The sequence below is a fragment of the Cherax quadricarinatus genome, chromosome 11 (genome assembly GCF_038502225.1).
Source record: "Cherax quadricarinatus isolate ZL_2023a chromosome 11, ASM3850222v1, whole genome shotgun sequence".
NCBI lineage: Eukaryota > Metazoa > Arthropoda > Malacostraca > Decapoda > Parastacidae > Cherax > Cherax quadricarinatus.
Genome location: NC_091302.1, coordinates 35,617,704 through 35,637,467, shown reverse-complemented (window position 1 = coordinate 35,637,467; position 19,764 = coordinate 35,617,704). Strand labels below are relative to the sequence as shown.

Sequence of the window (19,764 nt, the reverse complement as noted above, 5' to 3'; positions counted from 1 at the left end):
TCTCTCTCTCTCTCTCTCTCTCTCTCTCTCTCTCTGTCTCTCTTCCTCTGTCTCTCTCTCTGTTCCTCTGTCTCTCTCTCTGTTCCTCTGTCTCTCTCTCTGTTCCTCTGTCTCTCTCTGTCTCTCTCTCTCTGTATCTCTGTCTGTCTGTCTCTCTCTCTCTCTCGCTCTCTCTCTCTCTCTCTCTCTCTCTTCCTCCCTCTCTTTCTCTGTCTCTCTCTGTCTCTGTCTCTGTATCTCTCTCTCTCTCTGTCTTCCTCTCTCTCTCTGTCTCTGTCTCTCTCTGTCTCTGTCTCTCTCTGTCTCTGTCTCTCTGTATCTCTCTCTCTCTCTCTCTTCCTCCCTCTTTTTTTTTTTTTTTTTTTTTTTACACAGGGTTTGACAAGGTTAAGGATCCCTAGCTTTATTGACAGCTATTTACAGGTTAAGGATTCCTAACTTTATTGACAAGCTAAGAGCTGTTACCTACATCAGCTCATTTGAAAGCATTTTTATTGTTAAGAGACATACAAGTAGGGAACAGGATGAAGTTGGAGCCATCTATGGGCCAGCATTTTCATTTGATCAACTGACTTTATCTCGTTGACATCATTATGCTGTACGAATGTGTTCCATACTCGAGTCATCCTGGGTATGTATGATCTCAGATGGAGTGATGTTCTGGAGAAGGGTACAGCCAGAGTGAAGTTGCTGCTTTCTGCCCGTCTTGTGGCATAAAAGCTTGTTTCACGCTGTCCTCGAAGTGGATCCAAGTGTGGTACTTTGACAATATTGGCCTTGTACATAACAGTAAGGCCACCCACATCCCTCCTATGTTGAAGGCTCTGCTGAAATGACAGATCTATCCAGGATGGGTCCAGGCGAGAGATGAGACGTCTTGCTCTGTTCTCTACTCTGTCAAGCAGTCGCAGATGAGAGGGGGGGGGGCAGGCAAACCAAGAAAGTGGAGCATACTCAAGGTGTGAGCGTACTTGCGCCTCGTACAGGATCTTGCAACCCCTACTGTCAAGCAGATGCGAGATACGGCGAAGTGCTGTAAGCTTCCTGGCTGCCTTGTTTGCAAGATTTACAACATGGTTCTTCATGGTTAGTTTGGAGTCAAATTTCACCCCAAGGATATCAACTTCTTCTCCAGGTGCCAACATCCTCCCATTCATCCTTACTACTGCACCAGCATTACCATCATGGTGCCTAGAGACGATCATCATTTGCGTTTTCTCAGGTGCAAATGTTACTTGCCATCTATTTCCCCAAGCTGATATAGCTCTCAGCTGGTGATTGATGTAGCTTAGAGCAGCTGGCATTTCTTCTCTTGGATAAGTGAATGTCAGTGTACAGTCGTCTGCATATGCATGTGATTCTGGGATGAGATGAAGAAGGTCGTTGAAGTAGACATTCCATAACAATGGACCCAGCACGCTTCCTTGTGGAACACTTGCCCCAATAGGATGTCTTGCTGATTCCGTTCCATTGAGAACTACACTTAGAGATCTACCATGAAGGTAATCACTGAGGAGACATAGCGTAGAGCCTGTAATTCCCAGTGCTTGAAGTTTTGCTAAGAGGCCCTGGTGCCACACCCGGTCGAAAGCGCCAGCAATGTCCAGTGCTACCACACAGCTGACTTTGGATTCATCCAGTGACTGGTGCCACTTAGTGGAGAGGTTTAACAACAGATCAGCAGCAGAGTAACCTTTCCTGAAGCCATATTGACGATCACAAAGTAGTGAGTGGTAGTCAAAAAAATCTGTCATTTGTCTTGAGATTATTGTCTCAAGGATCTTACCAGTGATTGACAGGAGTGACACTGGTCTGTAGTTGCTGATTTCTGCTCTGCTCTTCTTTTTGTGTATAGGGACTACATTTGCCTCTTTCCATAGAGAGGGCCATTTACACTGTACTAGGCAGTGCTGAAAGATGCGAGTTAGAGGTGCTGCTAGCTGGTCTGCACATCTTCTCAACAATCTTGGGCTCAACTTGTCTGGGCCCACAGCCTTTTCTTGGTCAAGTGATTTAAGAAGGAAATGCACCTCCTCCTGCCTTATTGTCACCACTGACAGTTTTGACACAGTTCTTGCAGCTAGCCAAGGAGGGTCCCTTGCTGGATCAGGAACTTGCATTTTGGTAGCAAAGTGTTCAGCAAAGAGGTCTGCCTTCTCTTGACTACTAGTAGAGGTGGTCCCATCCTGTCGATTTAGAGGTGGAATAAGTTCATCAGGCAGATAACCTTGTCTGTCCTTGACCAGGGACCACCAGGTTTTGGAGCCTACCCTACCTGATGCTAACTTTCTTTTAGTGTCCACCTCCCATTTAGCAATGGCCCACTTTTGAACATCACCCATATGCCTACAGGCTTGCATGTGCAAGTTCCTGTTATAGGTGGTAGGATGTCTCTTATACCTTCGCCATGCTCTCTCTCTCCCTCTCTCTCTCTCTCTCTCTCTCTCTCTCTCTCTCTCTCTCTCTCTCTCTCTCTCTCTCTCTCTCTCTTTCTCTTTTTCTCTCTCTCTCTGAAAGAAGTGTGTGTGTGTGTGTGTGTGTGTGTGTGTGTGTGTGTGTGTGTGTGTGTGTGTGTGTGTGTGTGTGTGTGTGTGTGTGTGTGTGTGTGTGTATGTGTGTGTGTGTGTGTGTTCGTCTTTGGCCTGACCTACAGTATTTGTCTGACTACTATATATGTAAACTTGATTACATTCCATCTCATCCCTTTTTACGTACAGTAAATATATGTAATCGTAAACTGTTTTGTTTGACCCTTTTTATGTTCCCTCTTCCACTTACTGTGATGAACTATCCAGGGTTAGGTTAAAGTCGTCTGGAAACAGGAGAAATGTTTCCGGACGGAGGTCATAGTCATATGATGACCCGCCCATGGAGCTTCATGTTATCTGACCGAGACCTTCCATGAACCAGCACACCCATGAACCAGCACACCCATGAACCAGCACACCCATGAACCAGCACACCCATGAACCAGCACACCCATGAACCTGCACACCCATGAACCTGCACACCCATGAACCTACACACTCATGAACCAGCACACCCATGAACCTACACACTCATGAACCTACACACTCATGAACCTGCTCACCCATGAAACTGCACACTCATGAACCAGCACACCCATGAACCTGCACACCCATGAACCTACACACTCATGAACCTGCTCACCCATGAAACTGCACACTCATGAACCAGCACACCCATGAACCTGCACACTCATGAACCTACACACTCATGAACCTGCGCACCCATGAAACTGCACACTCATGAACCAGCACACCCATGAATCTGCACATCCATGAACCTGCACACCCATGAACCTACACACTCATGAACCTGCTCACCCATGAAACTGCACACTCATGAACCTGCACACCCATGAACCTGCACACCCATGAACCTACACTTCCATGAATCTGCACACCCATGAACCTGCACACCATGAACCTACACACCGATGAACCTGCGCACCGATGAACCTACACTTCCATGAACCAGCACACACATGAACATGCACACAAACGAACATACACTTCCATGAGGCAGCACACCCATGAATCTGCAAACCCATAAACCTGCACACCCATGAACATACACTTCCATGAGGCAGCACACCCATGAATCTGCAAACCGATGAACCTGAACACCCATGAATCTGCACACTTATGAACCTGTACACCCATGAACCTACACACCGATGAATCTGCACACCCATGAACCTGCACTCCCATGAATCATCACACTCATGAACCTGCACACTCATGAACCTGCACACCTATGAACCTGCACACCCATGAACCTACACATCCATGAACGTACACACCCATGAACCTGCACGTCCATGGACCTACACACCCATGAACCTACACACCCATGAACCTACACACCCATGAACCTACACTTCCATGAGCCAGCACACCCGTGAGTCTGCAATCCCATGAACCTGCACACCCATGAACCTGCACACCCATGAACCTGCACACCCATGAAACTGCACACCCATGAACCTTCACACAAATAAACCTACACACTCATGGACCTGCACACCCATGAACCTGCACACCCACGAATCTCCACACTAATGAACCTGCACACCCATGTACTTACACACCCATGAACCTGCACATCCATGAACCTGCACTCAAATGATTCATCACAATCATGAACCTGCACACCCATGAACCTGAGCACCCATTAACCTACACACCCATGAATCTGCACACCCATGAACCTGCAAACCCATGAACATGCACACACATGAACCTGCACACTCATGAACCTGCGCACCCATGAACCTGCACTCCCATGAACCTGTACACCCATGAACCTGCACACCCATTAACATGCACACCCATGAACCTGCACACCCATGAACCTACACACTCATGAACCTGCACACCCATGAACCTGCACACTCATGAACCTACGCACCCATAAACCTACACACCCAGAAACCTGCACTCCCATGAACCTGTACACCCGTGAACCTGCACAGCCATGAACATGCACAATCATGGACCTGCACACCCATGAACCTACACACTCATGAACCTGCACACCCATGAATCTGCACACCCCTGAATCTGCAAACCCATGAACCTGCACACCCATGAACCAGCACTCCCATGAACCTGCACTCACATGAACCTGCACACCCCTGAACCTGCACACCAACCCACCTGCACAACCATGAACCTGCGCACCTATAAACCTTCACACCCATGAACCTACACACCCATGAACCATCACTCCCATGAACCTGCACACCCATGTACCTGCACACCCACAAACCTGCACAGCCATGAGCCTACGCACCTGCAAACCTACACACCCATGAACCTACAAACCCATGAACCTGCAAACCCATGAACCTACACTTTCATGAGCCAGCACACCCATGAATCTGCAAAACCATGAACCTGCACACCCATGAACCAGCACACCCATGAACCTGCGCACCTATAAACCTACACACCCATGAACCTACACTCCAGTGAATCTGCACACTCGTGAACCTGAACACCCATAAACCTGTACACCCATGAAAATACACATACATGAACCTACACTCCCATGAACCTGCACACCTATGAACCTGCACACTCATGAACCTGCACACATAATGAACTTACAATCCCATTAATCTGAACACTCATGAACCTGCACACCCATGAACCTGCACGCCCATGAACCTGCACACACATGAACCTGCTCACCCATGAACCTGCACACCCATGAACCTGCACATCCATGAACCTACACCTCCCTGAATCTGCACACTCATGAACCTGCACACCCATGAACCTGCACGTCCATGAACCTACACCTCCCTGAATCTGCACACTCATGAACCTACACACCCATGAACCTACACTCCCATGAACCTAGACTCCAATGAATTTGCATACTCATGAACCTGAACACCCATGAACCTGTACAACCATGAACTTGAACACCCATGAACTTACACACACACATGAACCTACACTCCAATGAATCTGCACACTCATGAACCTGCACACCCATGAACCTAAACACTCATGAACCTACACATACATGAACCTACACTCTCATGAATCTGCACACCCATGAACCTGCACGCCCATGAACCTGCACACCCATGAACCTTCACACTCATGAACCTACACTCCCATGAATCTGCACACTTATGAACCTGTACACCCATGAACTTGCACACCCATTAACCTGCACAACATGAACCTGCAGACCCATGAACCTGCACTACCATGAACCTGCACACCCATGAAATTGCACACCCATGAACCTGCACACCAATGAACCTGCACACCTATGACCTGCGCGCCCATGAACATGCACATCCACGAACCTACACTCCCATGAATCTGCACACTCATGAATCTGCACACTCATGAACCTGAACACCCATGAATCTGTAGACCCATGAACCTGCACACCCATGAACCTACACATACATGAACCTACATTCCCATGAATCTGCACACCCATGAAACTGCACAACCATTGACTTGCACACCCATGAACCTGCACCCCCATGAAGCTGCACACCCATGAACCTGCACACACATGAGCCTACTCATCCAGGAACCTACACTCCCATGAATCTGCACACTTATGAACCTGCAAGCTCATGAACCTCCACACCTATGTACCTTTCCATTCATGAACCTGTACACCTATGAACCTGCACACTCATGAACTTGCACACCCATGAACCCGAACTCCCATGAATCTGCACACTCATACTTGCACATCTATGAAGCTACACTTCCATGAGCCAGCACACCCATGAACCTGCACACCCATGAACCTTCACTCCCATGAACCTACACATCCATGAACTTACACACCCATGAACCTACACTCCCCTGAATCTGCACAGTCATGAACCTGCACACCCATGAACCTGCACACTCTTGAACCTGCACACCCATGATCCTACACACCCATGAACCTACACACCCATGAACCTGCACACCCTTGAACCTGCACACCCATGAACCTACACACCCATGAACCTGCACATTTATGAACCTACACACCCATGAACCTGCACATTCATGAATCTGCGCACCTATTAACCTGCACTCCAATGGACCTACACACCCATGAACCTGCCCACTCATGAACCTGCACACCCCTGAACCTACACTCCCATGAATCTGCCCACTCATGAACCTGCACGCCCATGAACCTGCACACCCATGAACCTGCACACCCATGAACCTGCACACACATTAACCTACATTCCCATGAATCTGCACACTCATGAACCTGCACACCCATGAACCTACACACCCATGAACCTGCACACCCGTGAACCTACACACCAATGAACCTACTCTCCTATGTATCTGCACACCCATGAACCTGCACACCCATGAACCTACACTCCCATGAATCTGCACACTCCTGAACCTGCACATTCATAAACCTGCACACCCATGAACCTGCACACCCATGAACCTGCACACACAATAACCTACATTCCCATGAATCTGCGCACTCATGAACCTGCATACCCATGAAACTGCACACCCATGAACCTTCACACCCATGAACCTACTCTCCTATGTATCTGCACACCCATGACCCTGCACACCCGTGAACCTACACTCCCATGAATCTGCACACTCCTGAACCTGCACATTCATAAACCTGCATACCCATGAACCTGCACACCCATGATCCCACACACCCATCAACCTACACTCCGCTGAATCTGCACACTCATGAACCTGCACATTCATGAACCTGCACATCCATGAACCTGCACACACATGAACCTGCACACCCATGAACCTGCACATTCATGAACCTGCACACTCATGAACCTGCACACACATGAACTTGCACACCCATGAATCTGCACACCCATGAACCTACACTCCCATGAATCTGCACACTCCTGAACCTGCACATTCATAAACCTGCATACCCATGAACCTGCACACCCATGATCCCACACACCCATCAACCTACACTCCGCTGAATCTGCACACTCATGAACCTGCACACCCATGAACCTGCACACCTGTGAACATACACACGCATGAACCTGCACACCCATGAACCTGCACATTCATGAACCAGCACATCCATGAACCTGCACATTCATGAACCTGCACATCCATGAACCTGCACACCCATGAACCTGCACACCCATGAACTTGCACACCCATGAACCTACACATACATGAACCTACACTCCCATGAATGTGCACACCCATGAAGCTGCACACCTATGAACCTGCACACACATGAACCTGCACACACATGAACCTGCACACCCATGAACTTGCACACCCATGAGCCTACACATCCACGAACCTACACTCCCATGAATCTGCACTTATGAACCTGCACGCTCATGAACCTCCACACCTAAGTACCTTCCCATCCATGAACCTATACTCCTATGAACCTGCACACTCATGAACTTGCACACCCATGAATCTGCACACCCATGAACCTGCACACCCATGAACCTACACACCCATGAACCTACACTCCCATGAATCTGCACACCCATGAACCTGCACACCCATGAACCTACACACCCATGAACCTACACTCCCCTGAATCTGCACACTCATGAACCTGCACGCTCTTGAACTTGCGTACCCATGATCCTACACATCCATGAACCTACACACCCATGAAACTGCACACCCATTAATCTGCACACCCATGAATCTGCACGCTCATGAACCTACTCACCCATGAGCCTGCACACCCATGAACTTACACACCCATGAACCTGCACACCTTTGAACCTGCAGACCCATGAACCTACACACCCATGAACCTACACACCCATGAACCTGCACATTCATGAATCTGCGCACCTATTAACCTGCACTCCAATGGACCTACACTCCCTTGAATATGCCCAGTCATGAACCTGCACACCCCTGAACCTACACTCCAATGAATCTGCACACTCATGAACCTGCACACCCATGAACCTGCACACCCATGAACCTGCACACCCATGAACGTGCACACCCGTGAACCTACACATCCATGAGCCTACTCTCCTATGTATCTGTACACCCATGAACCTGCACACCCATGAACCTACACTCCCATGAATCTGCACACTCCTGAACCTGCACATTCATAAACCTGCATACCCATGACCTTGCACACCCATGAACCTACGCTCCCATGAATCTGCACACTCCTGAACCTGCACATTCATAAACCTGCATACCAATGACCCTGCACACCCATGAACCTACACTCCAATGAATCTGCACACTCATGAACCTGCACACCCATGAACCTGCACACCCATGAACCTGCACACCCATGAACCTACACTCCCATGAATCTGCACACTCCTGAACCTGCACATTCATAAACCTGCATACCCATGACCTTGCACACCCATGAACCTACACTCCAATGAATCTGCACACTCATGAACCTGCACACCCATGAACCTGCACACCCATGAACCTGCACACCCATGAACGTGCACACCCGTGAACCTACACACCCATGAGCCTACTCTCCTATGTATCTGCACACCCATGAACCTGCACACCCATGAACCTACACTCCCATGAATCTGCACACTCCTGAACCTGTACATTCATAAACCTGCATACCCATGAACCTGCACACCCATGAACCTACACTCCCATGAATCTGCACACTCCTGAACCTGTACATTCATAAACCTGCATACCCATGACCTTGCACACCCATGAACCTACACTCCCATGAATCTGCACACTCCTGAACCTGTACATTCATAAACCTGCATACCCATGACCTTGCACACCCATGAACCTACACTCCCATGAATCTGCACACTCCTTAACCTGCACACCCATGAACCTGCACACCCGTGAACCTGCACATCCACGAACTTACACTCCCATGTAATTGCACACCCATGAACCTGCACAACCATGAACCTGCACACCCATGAATCTGCACACCCATAACCCTACACTCACATGAATCTGCACACTCATGAACCTTCACACTCATAAACTTTACACCCATGAACCTGCAAAGCCATGAGCCTGCACATTCATGAACCTACACACCCTTGAACCTTCATTCCCATAAATCTTCACACTCATGAACCTATACACCCGTGAACCTGCACACCCATGAACTTACACACCCATGATCCTACACACCCATGAATCTGCACACTCATGAACCTACACTCCCATGAATCTGCACACTCCTGAACCTGCACATTCATAAACCTGCATACCCATGACCTTGCACACCCATGAACCTACTCTCACATGAATCTGCACACTCATAAACCTGCACACCCATGAACCTACACACCCATGAACCTACACACCCATGAATCTGCACACTCATGAACCTTCAAGACCATGAACCTGTACATCCATGAACCTACACACCCATGAACCTACATACCCATGAACCTGCACATTCATGAACCTACACACCCATGAACCTGCTCATTCATGAACCTGCACACCCATGAACCTCTACACCCATAAACCTACACTCCCATGAACCTTCATTCCATGAATCTTCACACTCATGAAGCTATACGCCCATGAACCTGAACACGTGTGAACCTGCACATCCATGAACCTACACACCCATGAAATTGCACGCCCATGAATCGGCACACCCGTGAACCTGCACACACATGAACCTTCACACCCATGAAACTACACACCCATGAACCTGCATACCAATGAATCTTCACACCCGTGATCCTACATTCCCATGAACCTACACTCCTATGAACCCGGGCACCCATGAATCTGCACACCCATTTACCTGCACACTCATAAACCTACGCACCCATGAACCTTCACACCCATGAACCTGCACACCCATGAACCTACACACCCATAAACCTGCACACCCATGAACCTACACACCCATGAGCCTGCACACCCATGAACCTACACACCCATGAGCCTGCACACCCATGAACCTACACACCCATGAGCCTGCACACCCATGAACCTAGACACTCATGAACCTGCACACCCATGACTCTGCCCATCCATGAACTAGAACAGTATAAAACATACTGCATCTCCCACAGGGACGGAGTAGTGGTGACCACGTCCCAGGAAGACCCCCGCTCCCACAGGGTGGTCTTTCCCTCGGGGTCGCTCTTCTTCCTCTCCATCAAACAAGGCAAGAAAGAGAGTGACGCCGGCGTCTACTACTGCGTCGCCACCAACGCTGTCGGCAGAGCTGCGTCTACTAACGCCACCCTTACTATTGCTAGTGAGTATCATCTTGGTCTAATTTGATGGTAGTTAATAAAACCGAGTCTTCTTTGAGTGTAGTTAGTACACCGAGGTCTTCTTTGATGATAAGAGACCCATACCTTCTTGGACGGTAGTTAGCTTTACTCAGAGCGCAACGTCGTCCCAAGACAAGCTTAAGCTTGTCTTGCAGCTTGTATCTTGGTCTTCAAAACTCACCCTAGCTCTGGTATGTAACCTTGGCACTCCCTGGCACTGAGAGTAACTTGGCACTCCTTGGTACTGAGAGTAACTTGGCACTCCCTGGTACTGAGAGTAACTTGGCACTTCAGTAGTTGACAGTGTCAACAAGCAGTGATGTATCAACAAGCCGTTGATCATTGATCATTATGCCCTCACTTCTATAATTTTTGCTCCCACACTATAATTTATGCCCCAAACTACCACAATTTATTTCCCACAACTATAATTTATGCCCGCACACAACAATTTATGCCCCACACTACTATAATTTATTCCCTAACACTATAATTTATGCCCACCACACAATTATAATTTATGCCCCATACCACTATAATTTATGCCCCCACACAACTATAATTTATGCCCCACACCACTATAATTTATGCCAAGCACCTCAGTAATTTATGCCACACACAACTATAATTTATGCCCCACACCACTATAATTTATGCCAAACACAACAGTAATTTATGCCACACACCACTATAATTTATGCCCCACACCACTATAATTTATCCCCCACACCTCCATAATTTATGCCCCCACACCTCTATAATTTATCCCTCACACCTCTATAATTTATGCCCCACACCACTATAATTTATCCCCCAAACCTCTATAATTTACGCCCCACACCACTATAATTTATCCCCCGCACCTCTATAATTTATGCCCCCACACCTCTATAATTTATGCCACACACCACTATAATTTATGCCCCACACCACTATAATTTATGCCAAACACCACAGTAATTTATGCCACACTCCACTATAATTTATGCCCCCACACAACTATAATTTATCCCCCACACCTCTATAATATATGCCTTACACCACTATAATTTATCCCCCTCACCTCTATAATTTATGCCCCACACCACTATAATTTATCCCCCACAACACTATAATTTATGACCCAAACCACTATAATTTATCCCCCACACCACTATAATTTATGCCCCACACCACTATAATTTATGCCCCCCACACAACAATAATTTATGCCCCCCACACCACAATAATTTATGCCCCCCACACCACTATAATTTATGCCCCCACACCACTATAATGTATGCCCCCCAAAACTATAATTTATACCTCCTCACTACTATAATTTATGCCCAAGACCACTAGAATTTGTGCCCCACACAGCTATAATTTATGCCCCACACCACTATAATTTATGCCCCTCACCACTATAATTTATGCCCCACACCACTATAATCTATGCCCCACACCACTATAATTTATGCCCCACACCACTATAATTTATGCCCCCCGCACCACTATAATTTATGCCCCCACACAACAATAATTTATGCCCCCCACTCCACAATAATTTATGCCCCCCACACCACTATAATTTATGCCCCCCACACCACTATAATTTATGCCCCCACACCACTATAATTTATGCCCCCACACAACAATAATTTATGCCCCCAAACCACTATAATTTATGTCCCCACACCACTATGATTTATGCCCTCGACACCACTATAATTTATGCTCCCACACCACTATAATTTATGCCCCCACACCACTATAATTTATGCCCCCCACACCACTATAACTTATGCCCCCTACACCACTATAATTTATGCCCCCACACCACTATAATTTATGCCCCTTACACCACTATTATTTATACCCCCACACCACTATAATTTATGCCCCCCACACCACTATAACTTATGCCCCCTACACCACTATAATTTATGCCCCCCACACCACTATAATTTATGCCCCTTACACCACTATTATTTATACCCCCACACCACTATAATTTATGCCCCCACACCACTATAATTTATGCCCCCACACCACTGTAATTTATGCCCCCACACCACTATAATTTATGCCCCCACACCACTATAATTTATGCCCCCACACCACTATAATTTATGCCCCCCCCACCACTATGATTTATGCCCCCACCACTATAATTTATGCCCCCACACCACTATAATTTATGCCCCCCACACCACTATGATTTATGCCCCACCACTATAATTTATGCCCCCACACCACTATAATTTATGCCCCCCACACCACTATAATTTATGCCCCCCACACCACTATGATTTATGCCCCCACCACTATAATTTATGCCCCCACACCACTATAATTTATGCCCCCACACCACTATAATTTATGCCCCCCACACCACTATGATTTATACCCCCACACCACTATAATTTATGCCCCCACACCACTATAATTTATGCCCCCACACCACTGTAATTTATGCCCCCACACCACTATAATTTATGCCCCCACACCACTATAATTTATGCCCCCACACCACTATAATTTATGACCCCACACCACTATAATTTATGCCCCCCACACCACTATAATTTATGCCCACACACCACTATAATTTATGCCCCACACCACTATAATTTATCCCCCACACCACTATAATTTATGCCCCCCACACCACTATAATTTATGCCCCCACACCACTATAATTTATGCCCCCCACACCACTATAATTTATGCCCCCCACACCACTATAATTTATGCCCCCACACCACTATAATTTATGCCCCCCAAACCACTATAATTTATGCCCCCACAGCACTATAATTTATGCCCCACACCTCTATAATTTAATGCCTCACACCACTATAATTTATCCTCCACACCACTATAATTTATGCCCCCACACCACTATAATTTATGCCCCACACCACTATAATTTATGCCCCCACACCACTATAATCTATGCCCCACACCTCTATAATTTATGCCCCACACCACTATAATTTGTGCCCCCACACCACTATAATTTATGCTCCCCACGCCACTATAATTTATGCCCCCCACACCACTATAATTTATGCCCCCCACACCACTATAATTTATGCCCCACACACCACTGTAATTTATGCCCCCACACCACTATAATTTATGGCCCCACACCACTATAATTTATGCCCCCCACACCACTGTAATTTATTCCCCCACACCACTATAATTTATGCCCCCACACCACTATAATTTATGCCCCCACACCACTATAATTTATGCCCCCACACCACTATAATTTATGCCCCCACACCACTATAATTATTGCCCCCACACCACTATAATTTATGCCCCCACACCACTATAATTTATGCCCCCACACCACTATAATTTATGCCCCCCACACCACTATAATTTATGCTCCCCATACCACTATAATTTATGCTCCCCACACCACTATAATTTATGCCCCCCACACCACTATAATTTATGCCCCCCACACCACTATAATTTATGCCCCCACACCACTATAATTTATGTCCCCCACACCACTATAATTTATGCCCCCACACCACTATAATTTATGCCCCCCACACCACTATAATTTATGCCCCCACACCACTATAATTTATGCCCCCACACCACTATAATTTATGCCCCCCACACCACTATAATTTATGCCCCCACACCACTATAATTTATGCCCCCACACCACTGTAATTTATGTCCCCCACACCACTATAATTTATGCCCCCACACCACTGTAATTTATGCCCCCACACCACTATAATTTATGCTCCCCACACCACTATAATTTATGCCCCCCACACCACTGTAATTTATGCCCCCACACCACTATAATTTATGCCCCCCACACTACTATAATTTATGCCCCCACACCACTATAATTTATGCCCCCACACCACTATAATTTATGCCCCCACACCACTATAATTTATGCCCCCACACCACTGTAATTTATGCCCCCACACCACTATAATTTATGCTCCCCACACCACTATAATTTATGCCCCCCACACCACTGTAATTTATGCCCCCACACCACTATAATTTATGCCCCCACACCACTACAATTTATGCCCCCCACACCACTATAATTTATGCCCCCACACCACTATAATTTATGTCCCCCACACCACTATAATTTATGCCCCCACACCACTATAATTTATGCCCCCACACCACTATAATTTATGCCCCCCACACCACTATAATTTATGCCCCCACACCACTATAATTTATGTCCCCCACACCACTATAATTTATGCCCCCACACCACTATAATTTATGCCCCCACACCACTATAATTTATGCCCCCACACCACTATAATTTATGTCCCCCACACCACTATAATTTATGCCCCCACACCACTATAATTTATGCCCCCACACCACTATAATTTATGCCCCCACACCACTATAATTTATGCCCCCACACCACTATAATTTTTGCCCCCACACCACTATAATTTATGCCCCCACACCACTATAATTTATGCCCTGCCAACAACTTTATAATTAAACAACTTTGAACTTCAACAATTAAAAGTTCGAGAAGAGGAAAGAAAACTCAACAAAAGTGTGACAATTACTCGACTTTACTCATTCATTTGTTGCTTTTATTTCCTCTTGATTCTTTATTTCATTATTCCTTTATTTACTGCGTTATTTTTTTCAGTGTGTTTGTCTTAGCTTCTGTTTTACTGTGTTTGTTGTTATTTCTGTTTTATTGTGTTTGTTTTTGTTTATGTTTTATTGTGTTTTGCTGTTGTTTAGGTTTAACTGTGTTTGTTATTGTTTCTGTTGTATTATTTTTTCTGTTATATTGTATTTTTTTCTCTTTTACTGCGTTTGTTACTTCATGTGTTTTACTGTTTTTGTCACTGCTTCTGTTTTACTGTTTGTCATCGTTTCTGTTTATCCTTATGGGTAGTTTACGTCAGTATACCTAAAACAAATATACCTTAGTATATTAATTTTTTTTACCCAGGTTAAACCATCAGTGTTGCTTCAGTATACCACATATTTTTCCTTAGTATACTGTATACATTGTTAGCTCAATATATCTAGTACATACCTCGGTATACCATACTCTTTCCGCAGTATACCCATCAGTATACCCGCCTCTACAGAGAGAGGAGAGTGAGGAACGCCACTTGATAGTCCATACTAGGGAGGTATGCCTCACGGTATCCCTCACAGGGATACCTTAGGGTATCTCTCAAAGGCTAGCAGGATATCCCACACAGGGGAGTCATCCACTGAGATATTCCTCGCAGGATTTGAAAGAAGGAATCTTTACCTGTAGGAACAAGAAACAATTCAGAGATCATTTAGCAGCCTCAATTCCCACACAATCCTGCTGCTTGACGCACACACACACACACACACACACACACACACACACACACACACACACACACAGCACTCGCCCACAACCACCATATATATATATATATATATATATATATATATATATATATATATATATATATATATATATATATATATATATATATATATGTATATATATATATATATATATATATATATATATATATATATATATATATATATATATATATATATATATATATATATATATATATATATATATATATATATATATATATATATATATATATATATATATATATATATATATATATATATATATATATATATATATATATATATATATATATATATATATATATATATATATATATATATATATATATATCTCGCAGCCAGGTTCTCCCCTGGAAGATGTAATAAATTCTGTGTGTAGGAGACAGCCTGAGATATGTAGACATGTCTCCAGGAACACGAGTGTACATGGAGAATGCATGACAACAGCAACACTGGTGTGCCCTGTGGTGCCTTGCTTGCCGTTACATGGACTGGGGTGAAGCAAAGCTGGTGCATCATGGACTGGAGTGAACCACAGCTGGTGCATCATAGACTGGAGTGAACCACAGCTGGTGCATCAATGACTGGAGTGAAGCACAGCTGGTGCATCATGAACTGGAGTGAACCACAGCTGGTGCATCATAGACTGGAGTGAACCACAGCTGGTGCATCAAGGACTGGAGTGAAGCACAGCTGGTGCATCATGAACTGGAGTGAACCACAGCTGGTGCATCATAGACTGGAGTGAACCACAGCTGGTGCATCAAGGACTGGAGTGAAGCAGAGCTGGTGCATCATGGACTGGAGTGAACCACAGCTGGTGCATCAAGGACTGGAGTGAAGCACAGCTGGTGCATCATGAACTGGAGTGAACCACAGCTGGTGCATCATGGGCTTGGGTGAAGCACAGCTGGTGCATCATGGCCTGGGGTGAAGCATAGCTGGTGTATCATTGACTGGGGTGAAGCATAGCTGGTGAATCATGGACTGGGGTGAAGCACAGCTGGTGCATCATGGAGTGGAGTGAAGCACAGCTGGTGCATCATGGACTGGAGTGAAGCACAGCTGGTGCATCATGGACTGGAGTGAAGCAGAGCTGGTGCATCATGGACTGGAGTGAACCACAGCTGGTGCATCATGGACTGGAGTGAAGCACAGCTGGTGCATCATGAACTGGAGTGAACCACAGCTGGTGCATCATGGGCTTGGGTGAAGCACAGCTGGTGCATCATGGCCTGGGGTGAAGCATAGCTGGTGTATCATGGACTGGGGTGAAGCACAGCTGGTACATCATGGACTGGGGTGAAACACAGCTGGTGCATCATGAATTGGAGTGATGCACAGCTGGTGCATTATGGACTGGAGTGAAGCACAGCTGGTGCATCATGAACTAGAGTGAAGCACAGCTGGTGCATCATGGACTGCAGTGAAGTACAGCTGATGCTGTCTGGAAGCAGCATCTACCACAGAACAGCAGAGTCAAATAACCTGACCTGATCTCGGACATTCACATGCTTCATGAAACACTGTTTCCGTGATTGCTTTGTGCTAGACGACTGTGGGAGATACGATCTAAAAAAAAATGAAGGTCATTCTCGCTTTCAAAATCTCTTTTCAACCTTCCCTTGTGACCGTCACAACACAACTGACCTCAGATCAATTCATCAACCTCCTAAAGCCACAATATAAAGTCAAAAACTTTTCGTATTATTAATTCACTACCCCTTTTTCCCCTCCACTCCCCCTCTTCCAAGTCTCCCTCCCCCACCACGTCCCCTTCCCCATCCCCTCTCCCACAGACAAAGCAGCTAAAGCAATTTCAGCTGACCTACACGCCAGCGAAAACTTGTGTCTCTGTATGTCTGTCTGTTTGTCTGTCTCCCAAACACAGGAAATTAATTACAAACATTCCTACGGAGGAATTAAGGCAGGTGTTGCTGCTGCTGCGGTCTCTGGATGTATGTCTCTCTCTGGCTGGCCTGGTGGCTGGCTGGCTGGCTGGCTGGCTGGCTGGCTGGCTGGCTGGCTGGCTGGCTGGCTGGCTGGCTGGCTGGCTGGTTGGTTGGCTGGCTGGCTAGGTGGCTGGCTGGCTGGCTCGCTGTCTGGCCTGGTATTTGGCTGGCTGGCTGGCTGGTTGGCTGGCTGGCTGGCTGGCTGGCTGGCTGGCTGGCTGGCTGGCTGGCTGGCTGGCTGGCTGGCTGGCTGGCTGGCTGGCTGGCTGACTAGCTGGCTGGCTGGCTGGCTAGCTGGCTGGCTAGCTGGCTGGCTTGCTGTCTGGCCTGGTGTCTGGCTGGCTGGCTGGCTGGCTGGCTGGCTGGCTGGCTGGTTGGCTGGCTGGCTGGCTGGCTTGCTGTCTGGCCTGGTGTCTGGCTGGCTGGCTGGCTAGCTGGCTGGCTGGCTGGCTGGCTGGCTGGCTGGCTAGCTATCTGGCTGGCTGGCTGGCTGGCTGGCTGGCTGGCTGGCTGGCTGGCTGGCTGGCTGGCTGGCTGGCTGGCTGGCTGGCTGGCTGGCTATGTATATTGTCCATGACTGATTCTCTGTGCGCGCGCTGTGACTGTCTGCCTGACTCAACATATCGGCCAAGTCTCGTCTGGTCAAACTTTACTGACGGTGGATAGGTTGGCCAGCACTAACTTCACCAAAATTAACTTAAGTTGTTAGCATTGATGCAATAATCATTATGTTTATGGAAATTTATAGATCTTGATGGAACTTGTGGATTCAATAACTGAGCTGGCTGGATGAACTTCTGGATTTTATTTATCCCTCCTCTTTTATCTCCTTCCTTCGTTCATTCTTCCTGCTTTATTGCCTTCTATTTTCCCTCCCACGGTAAGTCGGTGTTTGTGTCTGTCTGACTACCTCTCTCTCTCTCTCTCACTGACTTATTCACGCCTCTCTGCTACCACCTGGAGATATTTTACGAGCTAAATTAAACATCCTCCCACAGCTGTGTTCTCTCCCGCAAGACACCCAACACTGTGCACAAGTTTTCATAATAGGTAGGAAACAGTGCGTAAGAGTGAGAAAAAGGTGCGTAAGAGTGAGAAAAAGGTGCGTAAGAGTGAGAAAAAGGTGCGTAAGAGTGAGGCAAAGGTGCGTAAGAGTGAGAAAAAGGTGCGTAAGAGTGAGGCAAAGGTGCGTAAGAGTGAGAAAAAGGTGCGAAAGAGTGAGGCAAAGGTGCGTAAGAGTGAGAAAAAGGTGCGTAAGAGTGAGGCAAAGGTGCGTAAGAGTGAGAAGAAGGTGCGTAAGAGTGAGGCAAAGGTGCATAAGAGTGAGAAAAAGGTGCAAAAGAATGAGAAAAAGATGCGTAAGAGCGAGGAAAAGGTGCGTAAGATTGAGGGAAAGATGCGTTAGAGTGAGGAAAAGGTGCGTATGAGTGAGAAAAAGGTAACTAAGAGTGAGGGAAAAGGTGCGTACGAGCGAGGAAAAGGTGCGTAAGAGTGGGGAAAAGGTGAGTAAGAGTGAGGAAAAGGTGAGTAAGAGTGAGGAAAAGGTGCGTAAGAGGGAGAGAAAGGTGCGTAACAGTGAGGAAAAGGTGCGTAAGAGTGAGAAAAAGATGCGTAAGAACGAGAAAAAGGTGCGTAAGAGTCAGG

General features: G+C 46.6%; 1 protein-coding gene across 1 annotated transcript in view; it reads left to right on the top strand.

Annotated features, from left to right (window-relative positions):
* LOC128687454 (roundabout homolog 2-like) overlaps positions 1-19,764 on the top strand; it is a 437,018-nt gene that overhangs the window by 42,269 nt on the left and 374,985 nt on the right. The window contains exon 3 of the mRNA XM_070083865.1: positions 10,568-10,755. Coding sequence (XP_069939966.1) covers positions 10,568-10,755 — 188 coding nt within the window. The remainder of the gene's footprint in view (positions 1-10,567; positions 10,756-19,764) is intronic.